General features: G+C 54.6%; 1 protein-coding gene across 1 annotated transcript; it reads left to right on the plus strand.

Moving 5' to 3' along the window:
- Positions 1–1375: 1375 nt before the first annotated feature.
- On the plus strand, positions 1376–25225 carry MYBPC2 (myosin binding protein C2). Its single transcript, XM_027079110.1, has 27 exons — positions 1376–1696; positions 2216–2302; positions 2452–2600; positions 2915–3032; positions 3851–3899; positions 4087–4146; positions 6293–6486; positions 6734–6866; positions 9033–9157; positions 9248–9353; positions 10899–11071; positions 12543–12708; positions 13785–13891; positions 14133–14162; positions 14358–14497; positions 15603–15762; positions 15852–15956; positions 16428–16616; positions 17069–17203; positions 18661–18828; positions 18984–19072; positions 19172–19367; positions 19625–19764; positions 21000–21159; positions 21521–21657; positions 23155–23341; positions 24705–25225. The coding sequence occupies exons 6-27, from the start codon at positions 4097–4099 to the stop codon at positions 24713–24715; spliced, it is 2901 nt and encodes a 966-aa protein (XP_026934911.1). The 5' UTR covers positions 1376–1696; positions 2216–2302; positions 2452–2600; positions 2915–3032; positions 3851–3899; positions 4087–4096; the 3' UTR covers positions 24716–25225.
- The last annotated feature ends 61 nt before the right edge of the window (positions 25226–25286 follow it).

Consider the following 25286-nt stretch of genomic DNA (forward strand, 5'->3'; position numbering starts at 1 on the left):
CAACCCCCATGCCGGAGTTCTGGCTCAGAACCCTCACCCACTTCAGACCCCAGTCCTTTACTGTCCCTCCGCCTAGGACCCAAGAGTCCAGGCCCTCATCCTTCTTTCTCTGGGACCCAAAAATCTGGACTCCAGGTCCCTTCTGCACCGGGACCCAGGAGTCCAGGCCCTCAGGCCCCCTTCCCTCAGACCCGGGAGTCACCCGCCTCTGGCACGTCCTCCCTCGGACCCAGGTGTCGGAACCCCAGCCCCTCCTCCCTGGGGACCTGGCATTCAGCCATCTCTCCTTGTCCAGCTGTTATTTCTCGCCCTTTCGAACACACAGGCGGAATGTGGGGCTGCAGGGGAGGGTGGGGAGGCGCGTCTGATGCCTCCCAGGGCTTCCTGGGAGTCTCGGGACTCCTTAAAGGGCTCCCCCCGGGGCCCACCTGTCCTCCTTAAGGCCCATCGGGACACAGCTGCGGTCAGAGGAGAGAGAGCAGGTCCGCCGACATGCCTGAGGAAAAACCAGGTGGATTTGGGGACTCCCTCCCTATGTGGAGACGCGATTCTGTTTTCTGAATGGGGACTGGGGGCTTCTCCCTCCATAGGGTTGGGAGAATGGGGTGCCTTCTCTGTGTGGGGAGGAGCTCCCTTCCTTGTGTGGGATAGGAGGGTCCCATACTTGTGTTAGGTGGGAGGGGGTTTCCCCTTCCCTGTGGGGTGGTAGGGGTTCCTTTCTCTGGGGAGTTGGGGGTTTATCTCTGGGTGCAGATGGAGATTCTCTGATTATGAATTTGTGTCCCTTTTTCTCGTTGAGGATGGGAGTCCTGTGGTTGTAGACTGCGGAATCTTTGCAGGGTGTTTGGGGTCCTCTACATTTGGGGATGGGGTCTTCTGGGAAGGGACCAGGGTCACTTCTCTGAGTGAGGATTGGGGTCTTTCGCTGCAGGGGAATGAGGTCCTCAATGTGCCTAGATATTAGAGGTTCAAGGTACAAGGTTGTACAAGGTTGAGGGGACCTCATTTCAATGGGAATTGGGGCTTCCCCATGTAGGAATTAGGGGACATTCTCCATATAGAGGCTGGTGAGCTTTTCTTCATGTGCAGTTTTGGGGCCCTTCTTTGAATGGGACTGGAGGCATTTCTTTATATGGGGTTGGGGCTTTCTCTCTATGAGGCAGTGAACAGAGGAGACACAAGCCCCCAGGGAGGACCCCCTCCTCCCGGGGTGTCCAGTCCGCTGGCACCAGACCAACGAGGCTGAGGGATGGTGGTCCAGCCCCTCGCTGCAGCTGGGGGCCCCAGCGGGCCAGGTGCCAGCAGGCAGGACGGGTGCAAGATGCTGTGGTCAGCAGGAGTATCCAGTTTCCAGCCCAGGGGAAGAGCTAATTATACCTCCAAGACCTAAAAGGTCAGAGCCTGGTGGCCTGGGTGGATGGGGCATGGCCTGCCTGGGGCAAGGAGAAACCGGATCTCACAGACTCTGGGATTAGAGATAAATTTACACCTGGACTGCTGGACTCCAGATTCCGAAGGAGGAGGGGCCCAGGGACCTGTACTCCTGGGTTCTGGAAGAGGAGAACGCTGAGCACGCGCTCAACTGTGAATATCTCCTGCCTCACAGCGGCCAAAAATGCCCCCGCAGGCAAAGATGCCACCAAACCGGCTCCCAAGGAAGCCCCGCCTCCAGAGGCTCTTGCAGAGCCCCCCAAAGGTGAGATGGTGTTCCAGAGGGCCGGGCAGAAGCTGGCACCTCATCCCCCAGCCTCCGCTGGCCCCTCTGCACCTTCCCGCTCCCTCTCCTTTAGTCCACCCTCCCCACAGCTCCAGTGCTGACCGCCCTCCCCTGCTCACAGCCTTCCCTGGCTCCCCAGTGCCTCCAGGACAGAGCCTAGCCCCTCAGCCTGGCCTTCAAGCCCCCAGCAACTGGCTCATTCATCACCGAGTCCTGCCCAGCTCTGAATGCCCCAGTCTATCCTCTCCTACCCCAAAGCCCCATTTAAGACCATCCGGTTCACAGATGGGGAAACTGAGGCCCAAAGGGGCGGGGAACCTGGTCACGCAGCTACCTGCATGAAGCGTGGTCTCTCCCAGGTCAGGAGAAGCCACTGTGCCCCAAGGTCTTTGACTGCTGAGCAGAGGGTCCCTCATTCACTCTCAACCCCGCCCCCAAAGTGGCCTGCCGTCCCCTCCCTGGCCGGCCTTAGACCCCCTAATCCTGTCTCCTGAGCAGAAGCCCCACCTGAGGACCAGTCTCCCACCGCTGAGGAGCCCACCGGCATTTTCCTGAAGAAGCCAGCCTCTGTGTCGGTGGAGACTGGTGAGGGGTGTCTCGGGGAGGATCGGGTGGGGGCTGGGCTCCTGGGTCTGAGGGAGGCGGGGCTGGGGTCTCCCGGCTTCCTAGTCCTCTCCGTAGAGTCTTATGACTCCTGCCTGGCCATTCCCTCCCACCCCTCCACCCCCACCCAGGAAAGGATGCCGTGATCTTGGCCAAGTTGAACGGGAAAGAGCTGCCGGACAAACCAGCCATCAAGTGGTTCAAGGGGAAGTGGCTGGAGCTGGACAGCAAGAGTGGGGCCCGATTCTCCTTCAAGGAGTCCCACGACTCTGCCAGCAATGTGAGGACCCTGTGGGGACTCGAGGGCTTGTGGGCCAGGGCTGGAGGTCGTGTGGAGCTCCTTGGTAGGGGTTGTGCCGGGCAGGAGGGAAGAATGTTTGGGCCGGGGCAGGGTGCACCTGGGCACGGCGTGTGCGTGCCCAGAGAGCTCTCAGGGTCAGGGACGCAGGCCCCCAGAGGCCAAGATTGTCCAGGCATGGGAAGAGACAGCTGGCCCTTCCTGGGGGCACTCAGAGTTGTGAGGTGGGCTCTGGGGGAGGTGGGGTGGCACTGGGGGTCGGACATGTGCACCCATACCCCTGGCCTGGCCCCCAGGTATACTCCTTGGAGCTGCACATCGGGAAGGTGGTACTGGGTGACCGCGGGGATTACCGCCTCGAGGTCAAAGCCAAGGACATCTGCGACAGCTGTGCCTTCAAAATTGATGTGGAGGGTACGCTGGCGGGGGTGGGGACCAGGGGTCTTGGGTCTGGTTGCGGGGGATGGATCTGTCAGCCAGGTGTGGGGAGAGTATACTGATGTGGGGACAAGGCGGGCACAGGTTTTCGGAAGATGGAGCACAGAGGCAGGGGTCAGGTTGTTCAAAATAGGGGAGACGATCTACCGGCTTAGAGGGTGAGGAGGTGTAGATTTGGGGGTGAAAAGGTTCAGGGTTTGGGGGTGTTCACGTGGAACTTAGGAGGTGAGTTATGTAGATTCCAGGGTCACAGTGTACAAGCTTGAGAAAGTGGCAGTAAGGGCTCGGGAAGTGAGGGTGTCCCAGGGTTTTTTTGTTTTTTGGTTTTTTAAAGTATAATTTCCATTTTATTGTCTACTGTTTATTTCAGGGGAGTCTAAGGGTGGACAGGTTTAGGGTGAGGGTGTACAGGATTGATGGGAGGCTACACAGATTTGGGAGCATGTGTATGGAACTCTGAGAGTGTACAGGTTTTGGGGCATCTGCAGCCCAGGATGTGTGGGGACTTAAACATGGAGGGCACAGGGAATGAGGCTGCCCAGCCCCGGGGAGAAGGGCCAGCCGGCCCAGGTGTGAGGGGGATACAGGCCGCTGAGAGAGGGTGGTGCATGGCAGCCAGGGAAATGCGTCTACAAGCAGAGGGTGTCCAGGCCCAAGTGAGAGGGTGTGCTGGCCCAAGAGATGGAGGAAAAGGGGCCTGGGGGAGGTTGTGCAGGCCCGGGGTGGGCACTCTTGTTCTTAGATCAGGCCTTGCCTCCAAGCTCACCTTCCCTTCCCCCATTGCCTCTCCCCAGCGCCCAATCAGGACTCCGCTGGGCAGAGTCTAGAAAGCTTCAAGCGTTCGTAAGTGACCCTGGACCCTGGGGAGGGGCAGGAGTATGTCCTGGTGCCAAGGACCATGGGAGGGTGTCCCTTGGGAGGGGCAGCTGTGGGAGAAGGGGAGGATCAGGGAGGGCAAGGAGTGGGGACCCAGGGTGAGTCTGAGGGTTGGGACCTCCATGGGGTTCACACTCCCTCTCAATGGCCACAGGGGTGAAAAGATGCCGGAAGGCAAAGGTGAGCTGGATTTCAGCGGCCTGTTGCAGAAGAGGTGAGTCCACCCCGCCTGGCACAGAAAGGGGAGATGGGGCCTCAAGGAGGAGAAGGATGGTGGGTGAGGCCCCCCTGCCCCCCGTTGCTTCCGCACTGCCATCCCAGGACTCTGCCTCCCCTCCATCTACCCATTCCTTGCCCACCCAGCCACCTGTCCATTCACCCATCCACCCATTCACCCACACCCCTACCCACAGCCCCACCCAACCAACAATCTGCCCATCGCTTCTCCTACCTACCCACCCTTTAATCCATCGTCCTCACATCCACTTTCCTGTCCACTCAGGCTCCAATTCACCTACTCATCCACCTGTTCACCCAACCAACCATCCATCCATCCACTTGTCCATTCACCCACCCACCAGGCTGTCCACTCATCCAGCCAGCCAGCCAGCTATTTATCCATCTACCCATCAACCCACCCACTCATCAGCCTGCCCACTCATCTATTCAGGCAACCAGCTACCTATTTATCCATCTACGAATCTACCCATCCACCTACCTGCCCACCGCCCATCCATCTGCCCACATATCCATTCATCTACCCGCCTCTTCCCACTTGTCCGTCCATGCATCGGCCATTACACTCAGCCACCCATTCATTAACCCATTCATTCATCCTTCACCCACCTACCGCATCATCCACTTCCCCATCTATTGAGGCACCCATCTATCCACGTTTCCACCAGCCATCTGTCTACCATGCATCCACCTTCCCATCTGCACCTGTATCTCTCTTTCAACTGAGTCCAACATCCCACCCATCTACTCATCCACCTACCCATCTAGCCAGGCTTTCCTCTGTCAACTGTTCACCTCTTCAACGGCACGCCCATCCTCCCAGATAGCTCCCTGTTAGACTCATCTATATGAAGTTGCTATTCTGTAGGTAAAAAATGATTGAATACTGGCAATTTCATATTATTCTACATGATGCTTGTCCAATCACTCAGTTATTCATCATCTGCTGGTCCACGGATCCATCCTTCTACTCACTCAACTATCTCCATAACCAAATCCCCAGAAACTCCGTTTACTAATAGATTCATCTGTTTGTCTTTACCCAGCCAACCATCTTCCCAGGCATCTTCCATCAACATATTCACCCAACTGCTCACCCAGCCATCTGCCACCAACTCATCAATCCACCCACTTACCCAGCCATCCTCCATCAACCCATCCACCTGTCTTAATGCCACCCATCCCCTACCAACCTACCCATCCATTGACCCATTCATCCATCAACTTAGCCATCCATGGACCCCTCCACCCATTTACCAGTTCCCCACCTAATGCTCTGTACATCAATCCAGATATTCACATGTCCCCCAAATTCACCCACGCATCTATCCTTCTTTTGTTCCCTCCCCTTCCTTCCTTCTTTCCAGAGATTCACTCTCTCTCACTCATCAAACATCTTCTGAGGCCTCCCGTCTACCAGGCCCTGATGAGGGGACAGGGAGAAGTTTGACTGGTTCCCTGACACTGAGTCGCTCATTGCCTTGGGAAGATGGGTCTGATCCAGCAGACACAGACACAGACCACGACTGTTTAGTGTGGTCAGAGAGAAGGTCCCACGAGGGCCTCGTGAGAGCTCAGAGTGAGGGCAACTGAGGTGCTGGCAGGACAGGGGGTGCCTCATGGAGGAGGGAACTTCGGTACTAGCATTTGTAGGATTGAAGAGCAGGTGGAGATGGGTCATCCAGGCAGGGAAAGACGTTGTGCAAAGGCTGGGATGCAGGAGCGAGCCCAGAGTGCTCAGGAAAAGGCAAGTAGGGTGGTTTGGATAGTTGTGGGAGTGTGATGGGACAGAGGGCGAGGTTGTGATTTCGAGGCTGAGTGGCTGGGGTTTCCTCCTGAGGGCAATGGGGAGCTATGGAGGAGTTTTGAGCAGGGAAGGGGTGGCATCTGATGTGGGGGTCAGAAATAGCCCTCTGGGGCCAAGTGGGGAACCGACTGGAGGTGAAGAGATGAGATGAGGTCAGGAGGCCAGGGAGGAGGCTGGAGCAATGGTTCAGGTGGGACAGGATAAGGAATAACAGACCCAGAGAGAGAAAGTGACACAGCAAGTGAGTGGAGAAGGCAGAGGGAGACCCTCACCTCCTCACTCCCTGGTGGCCCCGGCCTGTTCTCTCCACCTTCAGGCAGGTGGTTGAGGAGGAGAAGAGAAAGAAGAAAGATGACGATGATCTAGGCATCCCGCCTGAGATTTGGGAGCTCCTGAAAGGGGCAAAGAAGAGCGAGTATGAGAGGATTGCCTTCCAGTATGGCATCACTGACCTCCGGGGCATGCTGAAGCGACTCAAGAAGGCCAAGGTCGAGGTCAAGAAGAGTGCAGGTCAGTGCTGGTCTGAGGGGAGACGGGCCCTGCCCATAGGGACTCCAGCACCATAGGTATCTGATGTTTGGACCCTGGACTTATCTTTTGGAGGTCCTAATCTGAGGAGTAATAGAGATGCCAGTTCTCAGGGGCCTCCAAGTTCACAGGAGGCTCTCTGACCTTGGTGGTCTGGGGAGGGAGACTTGACAGCTCAGGACAGTGAGAACCTCTCAGCTCCATCCCGCTTGCATCCCTCAATCTCCAGCCTTCACGAAGAAGCTGGATCCAGCCTACCAAGTGGACAAAGGCAACAAGATCAAGTTGGTGGTAGAGATTAGCGACCCAGACCTTCCCCTCAAGTGGTTCAAGAACGGTCAAGAAATCAAACCAAGTAGCAAGTATGTGAGAGGGGCAGTCCCCGGGCTGGGGGTATCCAAGTCCCAGAGAGGGAGTCCAGAAATAAGGCTGGCCACTCTTAACCCAGAAAGGGCACTCCCTCATCCATATGAAAAGTGCAAATACCTCGGTAGAGAAACAGACAAAGGCGATGAAGAACAGGAATTCAGTTAGAAGAAACCCAAGTAGCTAATTCACTAAGTACATATTCAACCTTGCAAACACAACCACCACCACCACTAATAATAACGCAAGTCAAAACAACGGTCTTGGGACTTCCCTGGTGGCCCAGTGGTTAAGACTCTGCACTTCCAATGCAGGAGGCCCGGGCTCGATCCCCGGTCAGGGAACTAAGATCCCGCACGCCACAGCTAAGACCCGGCGCAGCCAAATAAATAAATAAAATAACTATTAACAAACAAACAAACAAAAACCCCACCAACGGCCTTTCTGCTCTCCAAATGGGCAAAAACTTTACAAAATGATAAAATCTGGACTCCCCGGGCTGTCCAGTGGTTAAGACGCAGCGCATCCACTGCAGGGGGCGCGGGTTCGATCCCTGGTTGTGGAACTGAGATCCCCGTATGCCTCATGCCGGGGTGCAGCCCCCCCCCCCAAAAAAGGATAAAACCTAGTGCTGGAGAAGACATAGGGAAATAGGTCCACATGTTACTGGTGGGAATGTAAATTGGCAAATCTCCAAAAGGGCAGTGTATTCTAAATCCTTTATCTGTTTTTAAAATATTTCTTCCTTTTGGCTGTGCCAGGTCTTAGTTGCGGCATGCGGGATCTAGTTCCCCGACCAGGGATCGAACCCAGGCCCCCTGCATTGGGAGAGCGGAGTCTCACCCGCTGGAGCGCCAGGGAAGTCCCCCCAAAGCCTTTAGATCGTGCAAGCCTAGGTATTTATCGTAAGGGCATGATCATGGTTATGCGTGATCATGCTGCAAGGATGTTCACTGGAACATTTGCTGCTGTAGCAAAAAGTCAGATAACCAAAACACACAATTCCATGTTAAGGTGCTGTGCAGTCACTAAAAAAGATATTCTAAAATTTATACTAACATGGGAAGCTGTTCAAGATTAGTGTTATGTTGTTATGAAGCAGAAACCAACACACCATTGTAAAGCAATTTTACTCCAATAAAGATGTAAAAAAAGAAAAAAACAGATGAGTGTTATGTGCAGAAGCACAGTGCTCATCTCTGCTTCACAAAATGTTAATCTACATGTAAATTAGATATAAAAAGATTGGAAAGAGAGAGGCCAAAATATTTGTAGCTGTTATCTCTTGATGATGCCATTATGGATGGGTTCTATTTTTATTATTTTCCCCTCGGCTGTGTTTTCCAAATTTCTCATCACGAGCATTTTGGATAAGATAAAAATTATGTTAATTAAGTTACAGGTTAGGCTTCCCTGGTGGCGCGGTGGTTGAGAGTCCGCCTGCCGATGTAGGGGACGTGGGTTCGTGCCCCGGTCCGGGAAGATCCCACATGCCGCGGAGCGGCTGGGCCCGTGAGCCATGGCTGCTGGGCCTGCGCGTCCGGAGCCTGTGCTCCGCAACGGGAGGGGCCACAGCAGTGAGAGGCCCGCGTACCGCAAACAAAACAAAACAAAACAAAGCAAAGATACAGGTTAAGTTGCCGTAACAGAGTCCCCAGAACGTATTAATTTAGAGAGAAAGATATTTCTGGCGGATTGAGCTAGACGCAGTTCCATATTTTTTGGCTACACCATTTCTCGTGGTGGTGTCCTCATCTGCATGATTGAAGCGGGTCATGGGCACATCTGTGTCTATCAGACAGGAAGCTGGCAGGAGAGAAGTCTAGAACAAGCACCGCAGAATTACAGATGACCTTGCAGTTATGCCATCACATCCATTCACATTCTGTCTGTCCAAGCTCAGTGGTGCGGCCCGCCGAGCCACAAAGGAGGCTGGGAAATGTAGTTGTCTAGGTGGGTCGCTGTGTGTCCCTACTAAATGGAAGAGACGGATATGGGTGGACGGTCAGTATTTCTGCTGTGGTTACGTAAATACTAGAAATTGGACCGTCGATCTCCTCCCACACAATTTGGCTCTGAGAGGGAGTGGCCTGTCCTGAGGATAGATGGGTGGACGCAGAGTCTCCCCCATGCCCTGGCTTGAGCTGAGACTTCTGCGTCAGGCACGTGTTTGAGAATGTTGGTAAGAAGCGAATTCTCACCATCAACAAGTGTGCGCTGGCGGACGATGCTGCTTATGAGGTCGTCGTCAAAGATGAGAAGTGTTTCACTGAGGTCTTCGTCAGAGGTGAGGCCGGGATTTGGGCGTGAGCTTGGGGAGTGGGGCTCTGGAGGGGATCCTGAACCTACTGACCTCCTGTCGCCCTGCGCCCCACAGAACCCCCAGTCTTGATTGTCACACCCCTCGAGGACCAGCAGGTGTTTGTGGGCGACCGGGTAGAAATGGCAGTGGAGGTGTCAGAAGAGGGCGCCCAAGTCATGTGGTAAGTGACTCTTGACCCCTGATCTCCACACAGATGCCCACAGTGTCTTTGTCTCACAGTGTCTTTGCCCACAGTCATCCATACAGATGCCCACAGTGTCTTTGTCTCAGTCTTGATCTTTAGGACCTCTCTCTTTTTTTTTTTTTTAAATTCAATTTTATTAATTTATTTTTGGCTGCATTGGGTCTTCGTTGCTGCGCGCGGGCTTTCTTTAGTTGAGGCGAGCAGGGGCTACTCTTCCTTGCAGTGCGCGGGCTTCTCACTGCCCTGGCTTCTCTTGTCACGGAACACGGGCTCTAGGCCCGCGGGCTTCAGTAGTTGTGGGGCACAGGCTCAGTAGTTGTAGTGCACGGGCTTAGTTGCTCCGCGGCATGTGGGATCTTCCAGGACCAGGGCTCGAGCCCGTGTCCCCTGCATTGGCAGGCGGATTCTTAACCACTGAGCCACCAGGGAAGCCCCAGGACCTCTCTTGAAGATTTCAGACCTTTAACCGGTAGTTTCCAGGAGACCTCAGCCTTTCTCTATAAATCCTGATCCTCACCCATGACCTCTTTCTGAAACTTCTGACCTCTCCCCATCCCATCCTCTTCCAGGTCTTTTTCCTGATCCCTGCTATTTCTGATTCTTTAAGTTATTTATTCACCCATTCAACCAATTATCCATGCTTTGACTATTCATTCATGTATCCATCCATCCATCTCCCCAGCCCCCAATCCATCCATCCATCATCTCCCCATCCATCCCATTGATTCATCCATCCATCCACCCACCCGTCCACCCACTCACCCATCTACCCATCCATTCGTCCATTCTTACATCTATTCTCCCTCCAACGAGTCTTTATTGAGCACCTGTTGTGTGTATTGGAGAGAAAATGGAGAGAATATATATTAACATGGCACCTGCCCTTGTGGAGTTTATGATCTGGCCAACTGCTGGGGTGGAGTGTGTGTGTGTGTGTGTGTGTGTGTGTGTTGGAGACAGAAACAGGCATTAATAAAGTCATCACACAAATAAATATCAAAGTTTTATTTTGACAAATATTGATATTGCAGAGGATCAATAACTGATGCTATAACCACTTTTTAATAGGGGAAAAGGACTCAGGAGGTCAGGGAAAGCTTCCTGGAGGAGGTGACGATTGAGATGAGGTTCGAATGATGAGGAGGTAGAAGTGAAGTGGGAGGACTGGACCAAGCAGGGAAGCACCATTTACTGAGGCCACAATATTTGACATCTCTCTGTGACCCCGAACTTCCTCCATGTTCTGACCTCTCCCCATGACCCTTTTTTTGTGTCTCCTGACCTCCAACTGAGACCTGTGGCCTGTCACCTCTTCTTCCTCTTTTTCTCCCCAACCCCCACCTGTGATCCATCCATTCTAGACACCTCTGTCAACCTTTGTCTCTCCTCCTTTGCGTGATCTCCCTTCTGACTCCTGATTCCTGCTCAGGACTGTCTGTCTGGCCCCTCACTCACCTCTGACATCCAGACTCCAGCCTAAGCGGGCCCCTCACTTCCCCCCTTCCTGTCCCCTCCACCCAGGATGAAAGATGGCGTGGAACTGACGCGGGAGGATTCCTTCAAGTCCATGTACCGCTTCAAGAAGGATGGGAAGCGTCACATCCTCATCTACTCGGATGTGACCCTGGCGGATAGTGGTCACTACCAGGTCATGACCAACGGCGGCCAGTGTGAGGCGGAGCTCATCGTGGAAGGTAGGGGGCCTCCCGGTGGGGCAGGGAGCCGCATTGCGCATGCCTCAACGCGCCACTCGAAGTTGCCCAAGCCCCAAATCTTGGAGCTGTCCCTGACTCCTTCTTTGCTTCATACCCTACATTTGATTCACCAGCAAATCCCGGTGGCTCCACCTTCCAAGGATATCCTGAATCTCACCACTTCTCTCCACCTCCATTGCCCTCACCTGGCCCAGGTCTCCATCCCCCCCCCTCATACCCTGGACTGTGGCAATAGTCTCTTCACTGCTCTCTCTGTTTCTACACTTGCGCTTCAACCCTGACTCCAGCCAGAGTGATCCTTGTAAAATGTCAGGTGGTGAAAACTGAACACATTCTGTGGTCTAGTTCACAGGACTGGACCCATGTCGGTTTCCTGGTTTGGATAGTGGACTACAGTTACGAGAGATGTCACCATTGGGGGGAGCTGGGTGAAGGGTACATGGGACTCTATGTGCTATTCCCCCCCCCCTTTTTTTCTATGTGCTGTTTTTACAAACTCCTGTGAGTCTGTAATATTTTCAGTATAAAAAGTAAAAAAAAAAAAAAAAAAGCCCGAGTCATTAATAGGCCAGATAAGTGATGGTAGTTCCCTCTGTAGCCATAAAAAAGAACAATTTTTAGTTAGTGATTTGGAAGGGTTTCCAAGATGTATTGTTAGGTGAAGAAGCAAATATGCCGCTATTTGTATGGAGGGGAAAGAGAGGAAGCAAGGGAAGGAGGGAGGGAGGAAGGAAGGAAAGAAGGAAAGAAAGAAAGGAAGGAAGAAAGAGAAAGAAAGAAGGGAATGAACTGTGTGTACATCTTTGCTTTTCTGGCTATGAACTGGCTATAGTGTCTTTGGAGAAGGGATCGAGACCGGTACGATTGGAAGTGGGCGGGTGAGAGATTTCCCGCTCTATATCTACATCCTCTTATCATTTTATTTTTAAGCCATACAAGTCACATACAAGCAGCATACAAGCATTGTTTTATTTAAAAAATTAAAAAGAAAATGTAAGTCAGATCGCAGCCATGTTCCCAACACCCTCCAGCAGTTTCCACCTCACTCGGAGTCAATGCAAAGTGCTCTCCATGGCCCACGGGATGTGTCCTGCCTGTGCCGTCTCCCACGTCTGCTTTGCTCCCTCCGCACCAGCCTGCTGGCTGTTTCCCAAACCAACAAGCCTGCTTTCCTCTGCAGGGCCTTTGCACATGCTGTGCCCTCTACCTGGGAGCCTTCTGCGGCCTCCCTGCCATCCCTCAGGCCTCATCGCTCCCTCTAGTTATTGGTTTGTGTGTTTCCCATTCACTGTCTCTCTCCCCACTAGAACGTGAGCTCACGAGGCCCACACATTGTTTCACGGCCAGAATCCCAAGAACCTGGGACACTGCTTGGCCCATAATGGGTGTTCGCCAGTCTTTGTGGACTGCCCGCAGTTTGATGGCCCCATCTCCTTCCCTCCCCATCCAGAGAAACAGCTGGAGGTCCTGCAGGACATCGCAGATGTGACGGTGAAGGCCTCAGAACAGGCCATGTTCAAGTGTGAGGTGTCCGATGAGAAGGTCACGGGCAAGTGGTACAAGAATGGGGTCGAGGTGCGGCCCAGCAAGAGGATCACCATGTCCCACATCGGGAGGTGCGGAGTGGACTGCGGACATGGTCTGCAGACTTTGTGGTTTAAAAGAACAAGGGTTTAGGGAATTCCCTGGCCGTCCAGTGGTTAGGACTCTGTCCTCGCTGCCATGGCCTGGGTTCAATCCCTGGTCGGGGAACTAAGGTCCCACAAACCATGCAGGACTGCGAAAAAACAAAACAAACGACAACAATAAAACACAAGGGTTTATTTCATTGTGAGTCTCAGGGTTGGTGGGAGGCTGGCTGATCTCGGATGGCCGTCTTCCTGGGCTCCCTCAGGCCCTCACCTGGGTCAACTGGGCTGCCTCCACTCTGGTTCGTGGGACGTCTCATTCCCCAGGAGGCTGGTCCTGACATATTCACATGGCCAACACAGGTGTCCCGAGAGAGAGCAGAAGCGAAGAGGGCCTCTGAGGGCTGGGCTGGGCGCTGTCCCAGTGTCACTTCCACTATATCCTATGGGGCAAAGGAGGTCACAGGCGGCAAGGTCTCCTTGCAAGGGTCACGGCTACAGGACAGGAAACTTGTGACTATATTTGCAAACAGTCAATTTTGGCGGGGAGGCCGTCTAGCTAGGGAAACGGGGCTGGAATTCAAAGCGTAGCACGTGGACACCTGAGATAAACACCTGGTAATCTGCAGAATGCCGAGAACCACTGTGATGCCAGCAGAACGTCGTGCCCCTGTGGATTTCCTGATCATAGCTCTTGGCAGACGTAGACTTTTTCTGGGTTCTGTGTGAGGCCCCTGCCTGCTGATGGTGTCAGTAATGCTGAGAACTAATCTTAATGCTTTACAGCGCACTTACCAGGTGCCAGGGAGTCTTCTAAATGCCTTACAACAACCCCCTTGTAGATTGTGAACATTACCTCTATTTTATAGATGAAGAAACGGAGGCACAGAGAGGTTAAGTGACTTGCCCGAGGTCACACAGCTAGTAAGGGGCAGAGCGAGATTTGGGTCCAGGCACTAGCATTGCATTGAGCGCGGGGATCGCATGGCGGCGCGTGTGTCTCCGCGGTGGTCCCCAGGGCGACCTGGCCTGACCTTTGCCCTGCACCCCCCCACTCCCCTTAGGTTCCACAGATTGACGATTGACGATGTTCGCCCTGAGGATGAGGGAGACTACACGTTTGTGCCCGACGGCTATGCCCTGTCCCTCTCGGCCACACTCAACTTCCTGGGTGAGGATACCTCCTTGTCTCCCCCTGGCTGCCAGTGCACCCGCCCTCCCAGACCCCAACCCCCTTCAGGATTAAGTTTCCCTAACTGTACGCTGGGGGTGACAGCAGGTGCTTGTGGGAGGAGGGACAGTCATGGGCCTGAGTCCACCTCCCAACCCCTCAGGTCCCAGGGTGATGGGGTGTGAGGGGGGGGGGATCAGGGGCCCCATAGACCTAACCATCAGTCTTCTTTGTCCTCCAGAAATCACGGTGGAGTACGTCCCCAAGCAAGGTAGGGACCAGAGGCTGCTGTGGTCCTTAGGCTGGGGGCCTGGACTCCTGGCTCTGAGGGCAGAGGGGCAGGGGACCTGGACCGCTGGTTCTCTGTGGCTGTTGGAAGCCAGCTTCTCAGGAGATCCTCTGGAGGGGATGGGGAGGGCCCAGCTGCCCACTCCCAAGTTCCCCAGAATCTCTCCTCTGCCACCAGAGCCACCAAAGATCCACCTGGACTTCTCGGGCAAGACCTCGGAAAACACAATTGTGGTCGTGGCTGGAAACAAGCTGAGGCTGGACGTGTCCATCACAGGGGAGCCCCCTCCTGTCGCCACCTGGATGAAGGAGGATGAGGTAGGTGGAGCTTCCCCTGTGCCCTGACTTCGCCCTCTCAGCTCTGCTGGGTGACTTTAGGCAAGCTGGTTTCCCTCTCTGAGCTTCAGTTTCATTGTCTGTAAAATGAGGAATCTGATTCCTTCTTCAGAGGCTTGTTTTGAAGATTGGAGATTGTTTGTTCACCACGTGGTTCTGGCCTAGCACGTGATGAGTGCTCCAACCATTCATCCAGCCACCCATCCATCCACCCGTGAACCCATTCATCAGTCAATCAGTCCTGCCATCCATTAGTTCATCCATCTAACCATCTTTCCATTCATCAGTTCATTGATTGATTAATGAATTCATCCAGTAATTAATCCATTTATCCATGAATCAATCCACTTATCCATCCATCCATCCAACAAATATTTTCATCTTGTATGTTCCAGGCCCTGAAACAGTTCAATTTTTCTTCTCTCCTCTGGGCTTCCGTTTCCTCTTCTGTAAAACGGATAGACTTGACTCAGTCTTCATTCATTCCTTCACTCAGCAAACACCCCCTGATGTTTCCTGTATGTCAGGCTCTTGCATAGGCATTGAGGATACAACCATGAGTCAGATGCAGCCCCTGCCTTCCTGGAGCCTTCACTTTTGGAGAGAGGCAGACACGTGCCCAAACAGTCACAGTTCAGGGTGATCAGGGCTGAGAGAAAGGGAGGTACCAGAAGCTATGAGGATTCTGTCATAGCAGTCAGAGTGGGCTGTCACTTTCAGCTGAGGGCATCCAGGAGTGCTTTCCAGAAGAGGCGACTTCTGGGTGGGTTCTAAAGGATGGGTAACGGTATAGCAGATAGAGAAGTGGGTCAGGGCATTGCATGCCCTGGGGATCAGCTTTGCAAACTCTTGGGGATGAGACAGCCTGGCGTTTTTAATGAAGGGTGGTGTTTGGAAGGCAAGGAGGGCAGTGGCAGGGGGGTGATGAGGCTGGGGGCAGACCCAGCAGGTCCACTTGTGCTGGGTCCACAGCCTGTGTATTGTGTGGTCACGGGGAGCCATTGGAGACTGTTGGGCAGGGGAGGGGTGGAGGCCGGTCTGGGTTTTGAGAGAGGTAGAAAAAGGCCACCTGGTGGGCTGTGTTCAGGTGTTCTCAAGCACTGAGGGCAGGGTCCACATCGAGAAGCAGAAAGACACCAGCAGCTTCGTGATCGAGAGCACGGACCGAGCTGACGAGGGCCGCTACACCATCAAGGTCACCAACCCCGTCGGCGAGGACGTGGCCACCATCTTCCTGCGGGTTGTGGGTGAGCAGAGGGGAGCAAGGGGGCTGAGCCAGGGGGGGTTCCCCGAGGCCATGAGGTGTCCTCTGACCATCCTGCCTGCCCTTCCCCAGATGTCCCAGATCCCCCGGAGGCTGTGCGTGTCACATCGGTTGGAGAAGACTGGGCCACCCTAGTCTGGGAGCCACCCAAGTATGACGGGGGACAGATGGTCACCGGTGAGTGCCCGTGTGCCACAGTGCCCATGACCTCTGATGACCTCCCCGTCCCCTGACTTCTCCTTGACCTCCAAGAGTCCCTATAGCATCCTCAGTGACCACCCTCGGAAACTCGGTTTTCCATCTTCAATAGCTCACGATCCCTTTTGCCTTCCCTATCATTCTTTACTCCCCAGCAACCTGGGAACCCTCACTTTGGCTAACAGCCTAGGATTTTCTGTGACTCCCTCCTTACGCCCTGATTCATGACCTCCTTACGCCCTGATTCATGACCTGTGGCCCTTCTTGATCCCTGGCCCCATGACGGGTAACCTCTGACTGCTCTGTGACCCTGAGATCAACTCAACAGTCACGGCCTCAGACCTCTCAGAGTCATGTGACCTTTTGATGTGCCTTTGACTGCCCCAACTGACCTGGGACCCCAGGCCTCCCCATGACTTCCCACTTCTCTCTGCTTGCGGGGGCCTCCAGGGTACCTCCTGGAGCGGAAGAAGAAGGGCTCTCAGCACTGGATGAAGCTGAACTTCGAGGTCTTCACGGAGACCACCTATGAGTCCACCAATATGATCGAGGGCATCCTCTACGAGATGCGGGTCTTTGCTGTCAACGCCATTGGGGTCTCCCAGCCCAGCAGCAAAACCAAGCCCTTCATGCCTATTGGTGATGCCCCTCTGCACCCTCACCGAGCCCCCGTCCACCTCTGACCCATGGCCTGCCCGTCACTGATCTCTAACCCTACACCCTGGCCTTGACTCCCTTGACTCTGCTGACGTCTGTCCCCTCTCATCGAACAACTCAAGACATTGACCCCCCAGCCCCACGCATCCTCCTGACCTCTTCCTGACCCAGTACAACAGCCACCGACCTCTATGATCCTAGACTCCATGCTGTCCCCCGAATATGGCATTGACCTCTGACCTACCACACAGACACCTATCCCTGCCCTTGGAGACCTCACGATTCCTTGAGATCTTGTTTTAATGACCCGTGATGCCACATCCTTGCTCCCTGACCTTTGGCCCACCATATTGATCCCTTTCCTGACCAGTGACTCCAGCTCTGACCCCTGAGCCCTCATTTACCCCACCTCCCCTTTCCCTGGATCCTTACAGCACCCACAAGTGAACCCCAGCACCTGACAGTGGAGGATGTGACGGACACCACCACCACCCTCAAGTGGCGGCCCCCAGATAGGATTGGGGCAGGTGGCATCGATGGGTACCTGGTGGAGTACTGCGTGGAAGGCTGTGAGTTACCCCGTCTGGCCTGGTGGGGGGCGGTGGCACACGCACAGTCCCAGAGGCCTGCAAATAGGGCAGTGCAGGGACAGATCTCTGAGAGCGAACGGCCCTTCTGTCTGTGCCTGCCTGAATCCCTGGGATGGGATGGGTCAAGCCAGGCCTCCAGTGACCGGCTTGTCCTCTCTCCCTCCCCCCTCCCTCCCCTACACCCATCCTCCACATAGTGATACCTTTTCATCCATCCATCCAAGTATTTATCTACTACCTATGTTGCTCCTCCTGTGTTCTATCTAGTCATCCATTCATCTACCCATCCAACCAATCTTTCATCCATCCATCCATCCATCCTTCCATCCATGTATCCTTCCTTCCTTCTTTTCCTTCCTTCTTTCCCCCTATTTCTCCCTCCCTCCCTCCCTCTTCCCTTCTTTTTCTCCAGTTGCCCACCCAGTCATCCATCCAACCATCTCTCTGTCCATCTGAAAATTGTTTGGATCATTCAAGTATCCATCCATCCAGTAACATTGTTTTCATCCATGTATCTATCGCTTCACCACTATGTTTCTTCTCTCCCTCTCTTCTTTCCATCCATCCGTTTGCCTATATGACCATCCAACCGTCTAATTATGCATTGTTTCTCCATCTGTCTGTCCATCCACCTATCCATATTTCCACACATCCCACTCTCAATCCTCCACGGAACAAACATGTATTGAGCACTGACTCCACGCCAGGCCCAGTGCCTCGGCTCTGGGGATATCTCAGACATGGTTCTCTCACTGGGGAGACAGACAAGATCATTTTGACACTGTATCCCAGGCTTTAAGTCAGACAATTGTGGGTTCCAATCCTGTCCCTTCACCTTGTAACTGTGTGACCTTGGGCAAACCTCTAAGCCTCAGTTTCCTCATCTAAAAATGGCGAAAGCAGTTTCCATTTTGACGGGATACAGTGATGACAGGATTTGGGGATGCATGTAAATGATGGAAGGGTGGCCTCTGGTCAATTTCTTCCTTTTCTCTTCCCAGCACTCTTTACCCAGTTCCTACCCTTGCCCACCCCTCCCCAATCTGTCTTTCAGAACCTATTGTACTTTTGTTAGCGTTCACCCTGTTGATTGTTGGTCTGACTCACACTGGTTCACCAACCCATGGCAATAGAACCAGGATGGAAAAGCACCCATTTGCAAGCAGGAAATCCGAGGAGCTGTCTGTAACTACCACCCCCAACCCCTTACCCTCTCTGAGCCTCAGTTTCCTCATCTCTAAAATGGGGATAACAGAATGGAGGCAGGAATTAATGCGCTAACATTAATTAGCTCCAACCTGGTAATAAGAAATGCTCAAGAAATGTCAGTTGCAGCTATTCACTGTGGTGGGGCCCTAGGCGCTGAAAGGACACAAACGGAGGGGCCCCTAGGAAGGTCTTGAAGGAAGATCCCCAGCCTCGCTCCTCTCTCCTAGCTGACGAGTGGATCCCTGCTAACACGGAACTGGTGGAGCGCTGTGGCTTCACTGTCAAGGACCTCCCCACGGGAGCCAGAATCACCTTCCGCGTCGTTGGGGTCAACATCGCGGGGCGCAGCCAGCCGGCCACCCTGGCCCAGCCGGTCACCATCCAGGAGATTGTGGGTGAGGACTCCTGACCCCCGACTCTGCTCTCCTAAAGACCAAGTCGGTGTCATCATTAGGGCCTCCCCCGACAGCCTCATCGCCCCTGGTCTGTCTGTCCCTCCGTCGAGTCCCTCTGCCTGGCGCTGAGCCCCTCCCTGGGTTTGTGCCCTCAGAGCAACCCAAGATCCGACTGCCCCGGCACCTCCGCCAGACTTACATCCGCAAAGTGGGGGAGCATATTAACCTCGTCATTCCCTTCCAGGTGCGTCGAGCTGGGGTCGGGGTGGGGCAGGGGTGAGGGGTCAGCTTCTGCGGGTGAGACCCGGGCTAACCTCGCCGCCCGCCCCGCCTTCCCGCACAGGGAAAGCCGAGGCCACAGGTGACGTGGACGAAGGGCGGGGCGCCCATAGACACCTCCCACGTGCTCGTGCACACCAGCGACTTAGACACAGTGTTCTTCGTGCGCGAGGCTGCCCGCTCAGACTCCGGGGAGTACGAGCTCAGCGTGCAGATCGAGAACATGAAGGACACGGCCACCATCCACATTCGGGTCGTGGGTGCGCGGCCCGCAGGCGGCGGCGATGAGGGGGGAGGGGAGGAGATGGGCGGGGATGAGGAGGACCCAGGACAGGGGAAAGTGGAGAGACTGGGACCCGGGAGGGTGTGAGGTGGCAGTGGGTCAGAAGGGGAGGAAATGGGAGTGGGAAAAAGCCTAAGAGAGATCAGAGGGTGTGGGGATGGACAGGGGAGAGGAGGTGAGGCACTGGACGTTTAGGGATGCTTGGGATGACATAACACGCGCCCCATCTTCCAGAAAAGGCAGGGCCACCGGAGAACGTGATGGTGAAGGAGGTGTGGGGCACCAACGCGCTGGTGGAGTGGAAGCCCCCCAAGGATGACGGCAACAGTGAGATCACCGGGTATTTCGTCCAGAAGGCCGACAAGAAAACCATGGTGAGAGACTAGAGGGGCCCGGGGTGGAGTGGACTTGGGGGGGAGAAAAGCTGGCCAGATTGTCAGAGCAGGTGTGTTGTTCCCATTTCCCAGCTGGGGAAACTGAGGCACCGGGAAATTTGGGAGAATGGGCCGGGACAGGGAGGAAAGCCTTTGGGCTGAGATTTGGTGCATAACAGATTTTCTTTTTCTTTTTTTTGGTGGTGCCGGGCGGCTTGAGGGATCTCATTTCCCGGACCAGGGATTGAACCCGGGCCCAGTAGTGAAAGCCTGGAATCCTAATCCCTAGGCCACCAGGGAACTCTTTAATAGGTTTTCTTTTTCTTTCTTTTGTATTGAGGTAAAATTCCTCTAGCCAAATTTCGCATTAACCGTTTTCAAGTGGCATTTCACACCTTCCCAATGTTGTGCAGCCACCCCGTCTCTTTAGTTCCAAGACATTTTCATCGCCTCAAAAGGAAACCCCTTGTCCGTGGAGCAGCCACTGCCCTTTCCCTCCCACCCAGTCCCTGGCAACCCCCCATCTGCTTCCTGTCCCCGTGGACCGGCCCCTCCTGGACATTTCTTATGGACACAGTCACACACTCTGTGGCCCTTTTGTGTCTGGTTCGTTTCACTCAGTACTGTGTTTTCCAGGTTCATCCCCATTGTAGCAGGTATCCGTGCTTCGGTCCTTCTCATGGCTGAGGCCTGTTTTTTGTTTTTTTTTTTTGCGGTACGCGGGCCTCTCACTGTTGCGGCCTCTCCCGTCGCGGAGCACAGGCTCCGGACGCGCAGGCTCAGCGGCCATGGCTCACGGGCCCAGCCGCTCCGCGGCATGTGGGATCTTCCCGGACCGGGGCAGGAACCGCGTCCCTTGCATCGGCAGGCGGACTCTCAACCACTGCGCCACCAGGGAAGCCCCTAGGCCCTGTTTTTTTGTTTGATTTTTGTTTTTGGCTGTGCAGTGTGGCTTGCAGGATCTTAGTTCCCCTACCAGGGATCGAACCTGTGCCCCCTGCAGTGGAAGCGTGGGGTCCTAACCACTGGACCGCCAGGGAATTCCCCTACCAGTCCCTGGTTTGAATGGACCATGTTTTGCTTGTCCATTCATCCACTGATGGGCACCTGGGTTGTTCCCACCTTCCGGCCATTGTGAACAGAGCTGCTGGGGAACGGTGGGTTTTATGAGCGAGGCGCCCGCTTGGGTCCGTGTCCCTGACTCTCCCGGCCCCTCCCCGTCCCCCATGCCGTAGGAGTGGTTCAATGTCTACGAACACAACCGGCAAACCTCCTGCACCGTATCAGACCTCATCATGGGCAACGAATACTATTTCCGAGTTTACAGCGAGAACATCTGTGGGCTCAGTGACTCGCCTGGCGTCTCCAAGAACACGGCCTGCATCCTCAAGACAGGTATGGCTACTGCCACCGTTCCGAGGGGGCCAGTCCCAGTTCCCCCTCTCTCTCTGTTTTTTTTTTTTTTTAAATTGGAGTGTAGTTGATTTACAATGTTGTGTTAGTTTCAGGTGTACAGCAAAGTGATTCAGTTATACATATACATATATCCGTTCTTTTTCAGAGTCTTTTCCCATATAGGTTATTACAGAATAGTGAGTAGCGCCCCCTGTGCTCTACAGTAGGTCCTTGTTGGTTATCTATTTTCGATATAGTCTCCCTCCCTGCACTCAGAGTTGATGGCAGCTGGTGCTGGAGGAGAAGTGGTCCGGGGACAGTGAAGACCAGTCCCCTTACAGGTGTATCACCCCTCCCCCAGGTGTCACCTTCAAACTGCCTGAGTACAAGGAGCATGACTTCCGAACGCCTCCCAAGTTCCTGACGCCTCTACCTGACCGGGTGGTCGTGGCTGGTTACGCTGCAGCTCTCAACTGCGCCGTCAGAGGCTACCCGAAGGTGCCGCGTGTGTGTGTGTGTGTGTGTGTGTGTACGCAGGTAGTGTGTGTAATGTGTAACCCTGTAGGGAATTCATCATCGAGGTGAAGCCCCATTGCCTGCCCGCCACACGGGCTCTTCCTCCCTGAGTTCTCTCTCTGCTCCTGGGATTTGCTCACTTTTAACCCACTTCCTGTCTCTCTGCTCTAACCAGAGCCCAAGTCTCAGCTCACTACACTGACTTCCCTCAAAAACAGAAACCTTTGGGGCGGAGGGGGTCTAAACCTGCAAGGCTCCTTGGCGTCTTCCTGCCCTGTCTGGTTTCCAGACTACTGTCTGGGAATGTGGACACTTGCAACCTTGAACTCCAAGGACCCACCTAGACCAGCGGCTGGCAAACTACTGCCCTCGGGCCAAATCCGCCTGCCACCGGTTTCTCTGAGATATTTTTTTTTTTGGCTGTGCCACGTGGCTTGTGGGATCTTAGTTCCCCGACCAGGGATTGAACCCGGGCCCTGGCAGTGAAAGCGCCGAGTCCAAACCACTGGACCGCCAGGGGATAAATAATTTTTAAAACGGTTTTTTCTTTTTCTGTTTTGTTATCTTGCTTTCACGTTAATGGTTTGTGTGTGGTCCATGACCCAGAGACCACAGAGCCCCAAAAGCCTAAAATATTGACTGCCTGGCCCTTTTGACACATTTTGCCAACTTTTAGCGTCAGCTGCTGTAGGCATCCCGTGGATTCTTTCCTTCACCTCCGCCATCACCGCTGTCTACTGCTTTATTCACTAACTCCATCCATTCATTCATTCCGCTCATTTCCCTACCAATCCATTCATTTATTCAGCTCATTCATTTGCTTCATTTATTTACATCATTCATTCATTCATTCAATACACGTTTTCAGAGGCTTTCTATGTGCTGGTGATTTGAACAAGGAGTTCCCGTATGTTGGGGGAGACCGCCATGCATCCGAAGTCACACAAATGACTATAAAATTATAAAGGGTGGCGAGTGTGCTAGGGAAATGCAGGCAGTTGTGAGAGTGTAAAGTGGGGCATTCCTGTTCCAGTCTAGGACCCGGGAAGTGACAGGGGAACTGAGACCTGAAAGATAGGCAGGCACTGGTTAGGTGAAAAGAGGAGGGGAGAGCAGTATTGGAAGAGGCAAGAGCCAGTGCCAAGGTCCTGAGGTGGGAGCCTGTCTGGTCTGTTTGAGGGACAGTGAGGCAGCCCGTGTGGGCGGAGCAGATGGAAGGAAGGGGTGGGAAGTGAGGGCAGAGGAGTAATGGGGCCAAATCATGCAGGGCCCTATGGGCCACCACAAGGGGTGGGCTCTTCCTCTTACTGAAGAGGAGACTGAGGGTCAGAGAGGAGAAGTGACTCGTCCAAGGTCAGCCAGTCAAAATTAGGAGGTGGCACAGCCAGAAGGAGAACCCAAATCTGCCTCCCAAGGCCCACTTTGCTATCTCCCAGGGTACCCTCTGTCACATGGCTTCCTCTCCACTCTCCTCAACAGCCCAAGGTGGTCTGGATGAAGAACAAGATGGAAATCAGCGGAGATCCCAGGTTCCTGATGAACAACTACCTGGGGGTCCTGACGCTGAACATCCGCCGCCCGTCCTCCTTCGACTCGGGGACTTACTCGTGTCTGGCCGTCAACGAGCTGGGGGAGGCCCTGGCCGAGTGCAAGCTGGAAGTCCGAAGTGAGCGTGGGGCGGCCCCCAGCGCACCCCTGCCGACCCTCATCCACTCCCTTTACCAAGCTAACGGGAGGCCGGTGCTGAGCAGGGCTGAGACCAGAGCCTAGGCAGACCCGGGCCCCCTGGGAGTATGACTGGGAAGTCAATTCAGACCCCAGCAGGATGTTTCAGGGTGACACGTGGGGGAGGGAAGGCAGCACAGGGTATGGTAGGGGTGGGGGAGGGAGAGTGCCTGACCCGGCCTGGGCAGGAGTCTGAGGTTTTCCAAAGGAGCTGAGGGACAAATAAGAGGTGAATGAGGGCGAGAAGAACTTAGCAAATGATCGCTAAGGCTTCCAGTGTGCCTGGGGAGGTGTGTGGCACAGCACTGAAAGCAACATGGGTAGTGGCAGAGGACGGGGGGCTGTGGGAGCCCCGAAAAATGAGCCCCCTCCAAAGCCTGTCCCTGTCCCCCTCCTGTCCCCACCTCTCTGCCCCACAGCCCCAGCCTCATCTGTCCTCCTTCCTGAATCCTGCGCCAGCCTCCTCTCGGGCCTCAGGGCCTCCAGTCTCTCTCTCCGGTTCCACCTCCGGGCCCTAGAGGGTGCCTGGCCCATATCCACAGTTGACCTGCTCACAGGGCTCCCCAGCAGCCCCGGAACCCTTCATCCTGGGGTCATGGTCCTGCCTCTGCCACCCCCAGCCCCTCTCCAGCCTCAAGCGCCCCCATTTTCCAGCCACACCGAGCAGTTGGCGGTTGGACAAACTGGTTGTGCCTTCTCCTGCTCCTGGGGCTTTGCACGTGCTTTTCCCTCTACCCAGAATGCTCTTCCTTGCATCCTCCGCCTTGGGCTTCAGTCCAGCAAGCATCCACCAGCCGAGACTCGTGGGGAGGCCGCTAAGCAAGTCCCTCAGAGGCGACTGACGTTCATAGGGGCTTCCAGAGTCCCTCCCTGGCTCTGACGACAGCCCAGTAGACAGAAGGGGCTGCAGACCCTTAGCAAAGCGTCCAGAGGGATCACTCCAAGCACCTCCTGCCTGTCATTCCAAGGCGCTGATCTGCCAGGCCGACCTACTGATAATTCCTAGGGTTCTGCCGTCCCCCTTATCAACTGTTGAATCCGTTCAGAAATATCCCTACTTCAGGATTCCAGTGACGGCTGGTCTCCAGCAGCTGCTCTGTAATCAGAACGTCCCAGTTTGGGGTTCAAAACTACAGGAATCAGGGCTCTATGGAGTTGGGTTGACCAGGTGCCGAGCTAGGTGATGAAGGGAAAACCTGCTCCCCGTGCTGGTCAAGTGAATCCAGCGGGCACAGGCCCGGGGGCAGGGGCGGGTGGTGGTGGGACAAGCATTTTTACCACCCTTTTCTGTTTTCCCCCCACAGTGCCGCAGTGAAGCGCTCTCTCCCACCTGCCAAGATAATTGGCTGCTGAGTCCTAACCCAGACCTCCCCCAACACGTTTCCCTTTCCCGAGTTATCAATGAGAAGATCATAGTCTTGTCTTGGACTCCCATATGTCTGTCCTTCTTGAGTCTGTAGCTCCGCCTTCCTCCTCCTGTAGGGCTTAGTCACCTGGGGCTGGGCGATGGGGACAGCCAGGTTGGAATGGCAACCACGATGAGGCGGCCCTGATGAAACAGACCGCATTGAGGCCGCCATCTTGGAACAGCCACTTTAGCGAGGCTACCGCGTTGCCATGGCAACTACAAAATCACAGGGGGGCCTGACACCCTGTGGAGGCAGCCCTGTTAGCCGAGCTACTGGGAGTGGGGAGGAGGTGGGCTGGCTGCAGGGGCCAGATGCAGTGGGCAAAGAAGAACCAAAGGCCAGACTGGGGAGGGCTACTCTAGTGAGGTAGCCATGATGGAGTGGTGAGCGCTGGGCCTCTGTAGCGGCCCGAGGAGCCAGACACCATGAACAGAAGACCGCGCTGGGGCAGTCATACTGGAAGAGCTGTTTCTGCCA

This window comes from Aethalodelphis obliquidens, unplaced genomic scaffold (assembly GCF_003676395.1).
Source record: "Aethalodelphis obliquidens isolate GAN/ISIS:26980383/991018 unplaced genomic scaffold, ASM367639v1 scaffold43, whole genome shotgun sequence".
Lineage (NCBI taxonomy): Eukaryota > Metazoa > Chordata > Mammalia > Artiodactyla > Delphinidae > Aethalodelphis > Aethalodelphis obliquidens.

What these genes read in the sequence shown, in the direction of transcription:
- MYBPC2 (XM_027079110.1), top strand. Translation starts at nt 4,097, where the DNA reads ATGCCGGAAGGCAAAGGTGAGCTGGATTTCAGCGGCCTGTTGCAGAAG. An exon ending in GAAATCAAACCAAGTAGCAA is followed by an intron (nt 6,867 to 9,032) that starts GTATGTGAGAGG and finishes CTTCTGCGTCAG; the next exon opens with GCACGTGTTTGAGAATGTTG. An exon ending in ACCTCGTCATTCCCTTCCAG is followed by an intron (nt 19,073 to 19,171) that starts GTGCGTCGAGCT and finishes CTTCCCGCACAG; the next exon opens with GGAAAGCCGAGGCCACAGGT.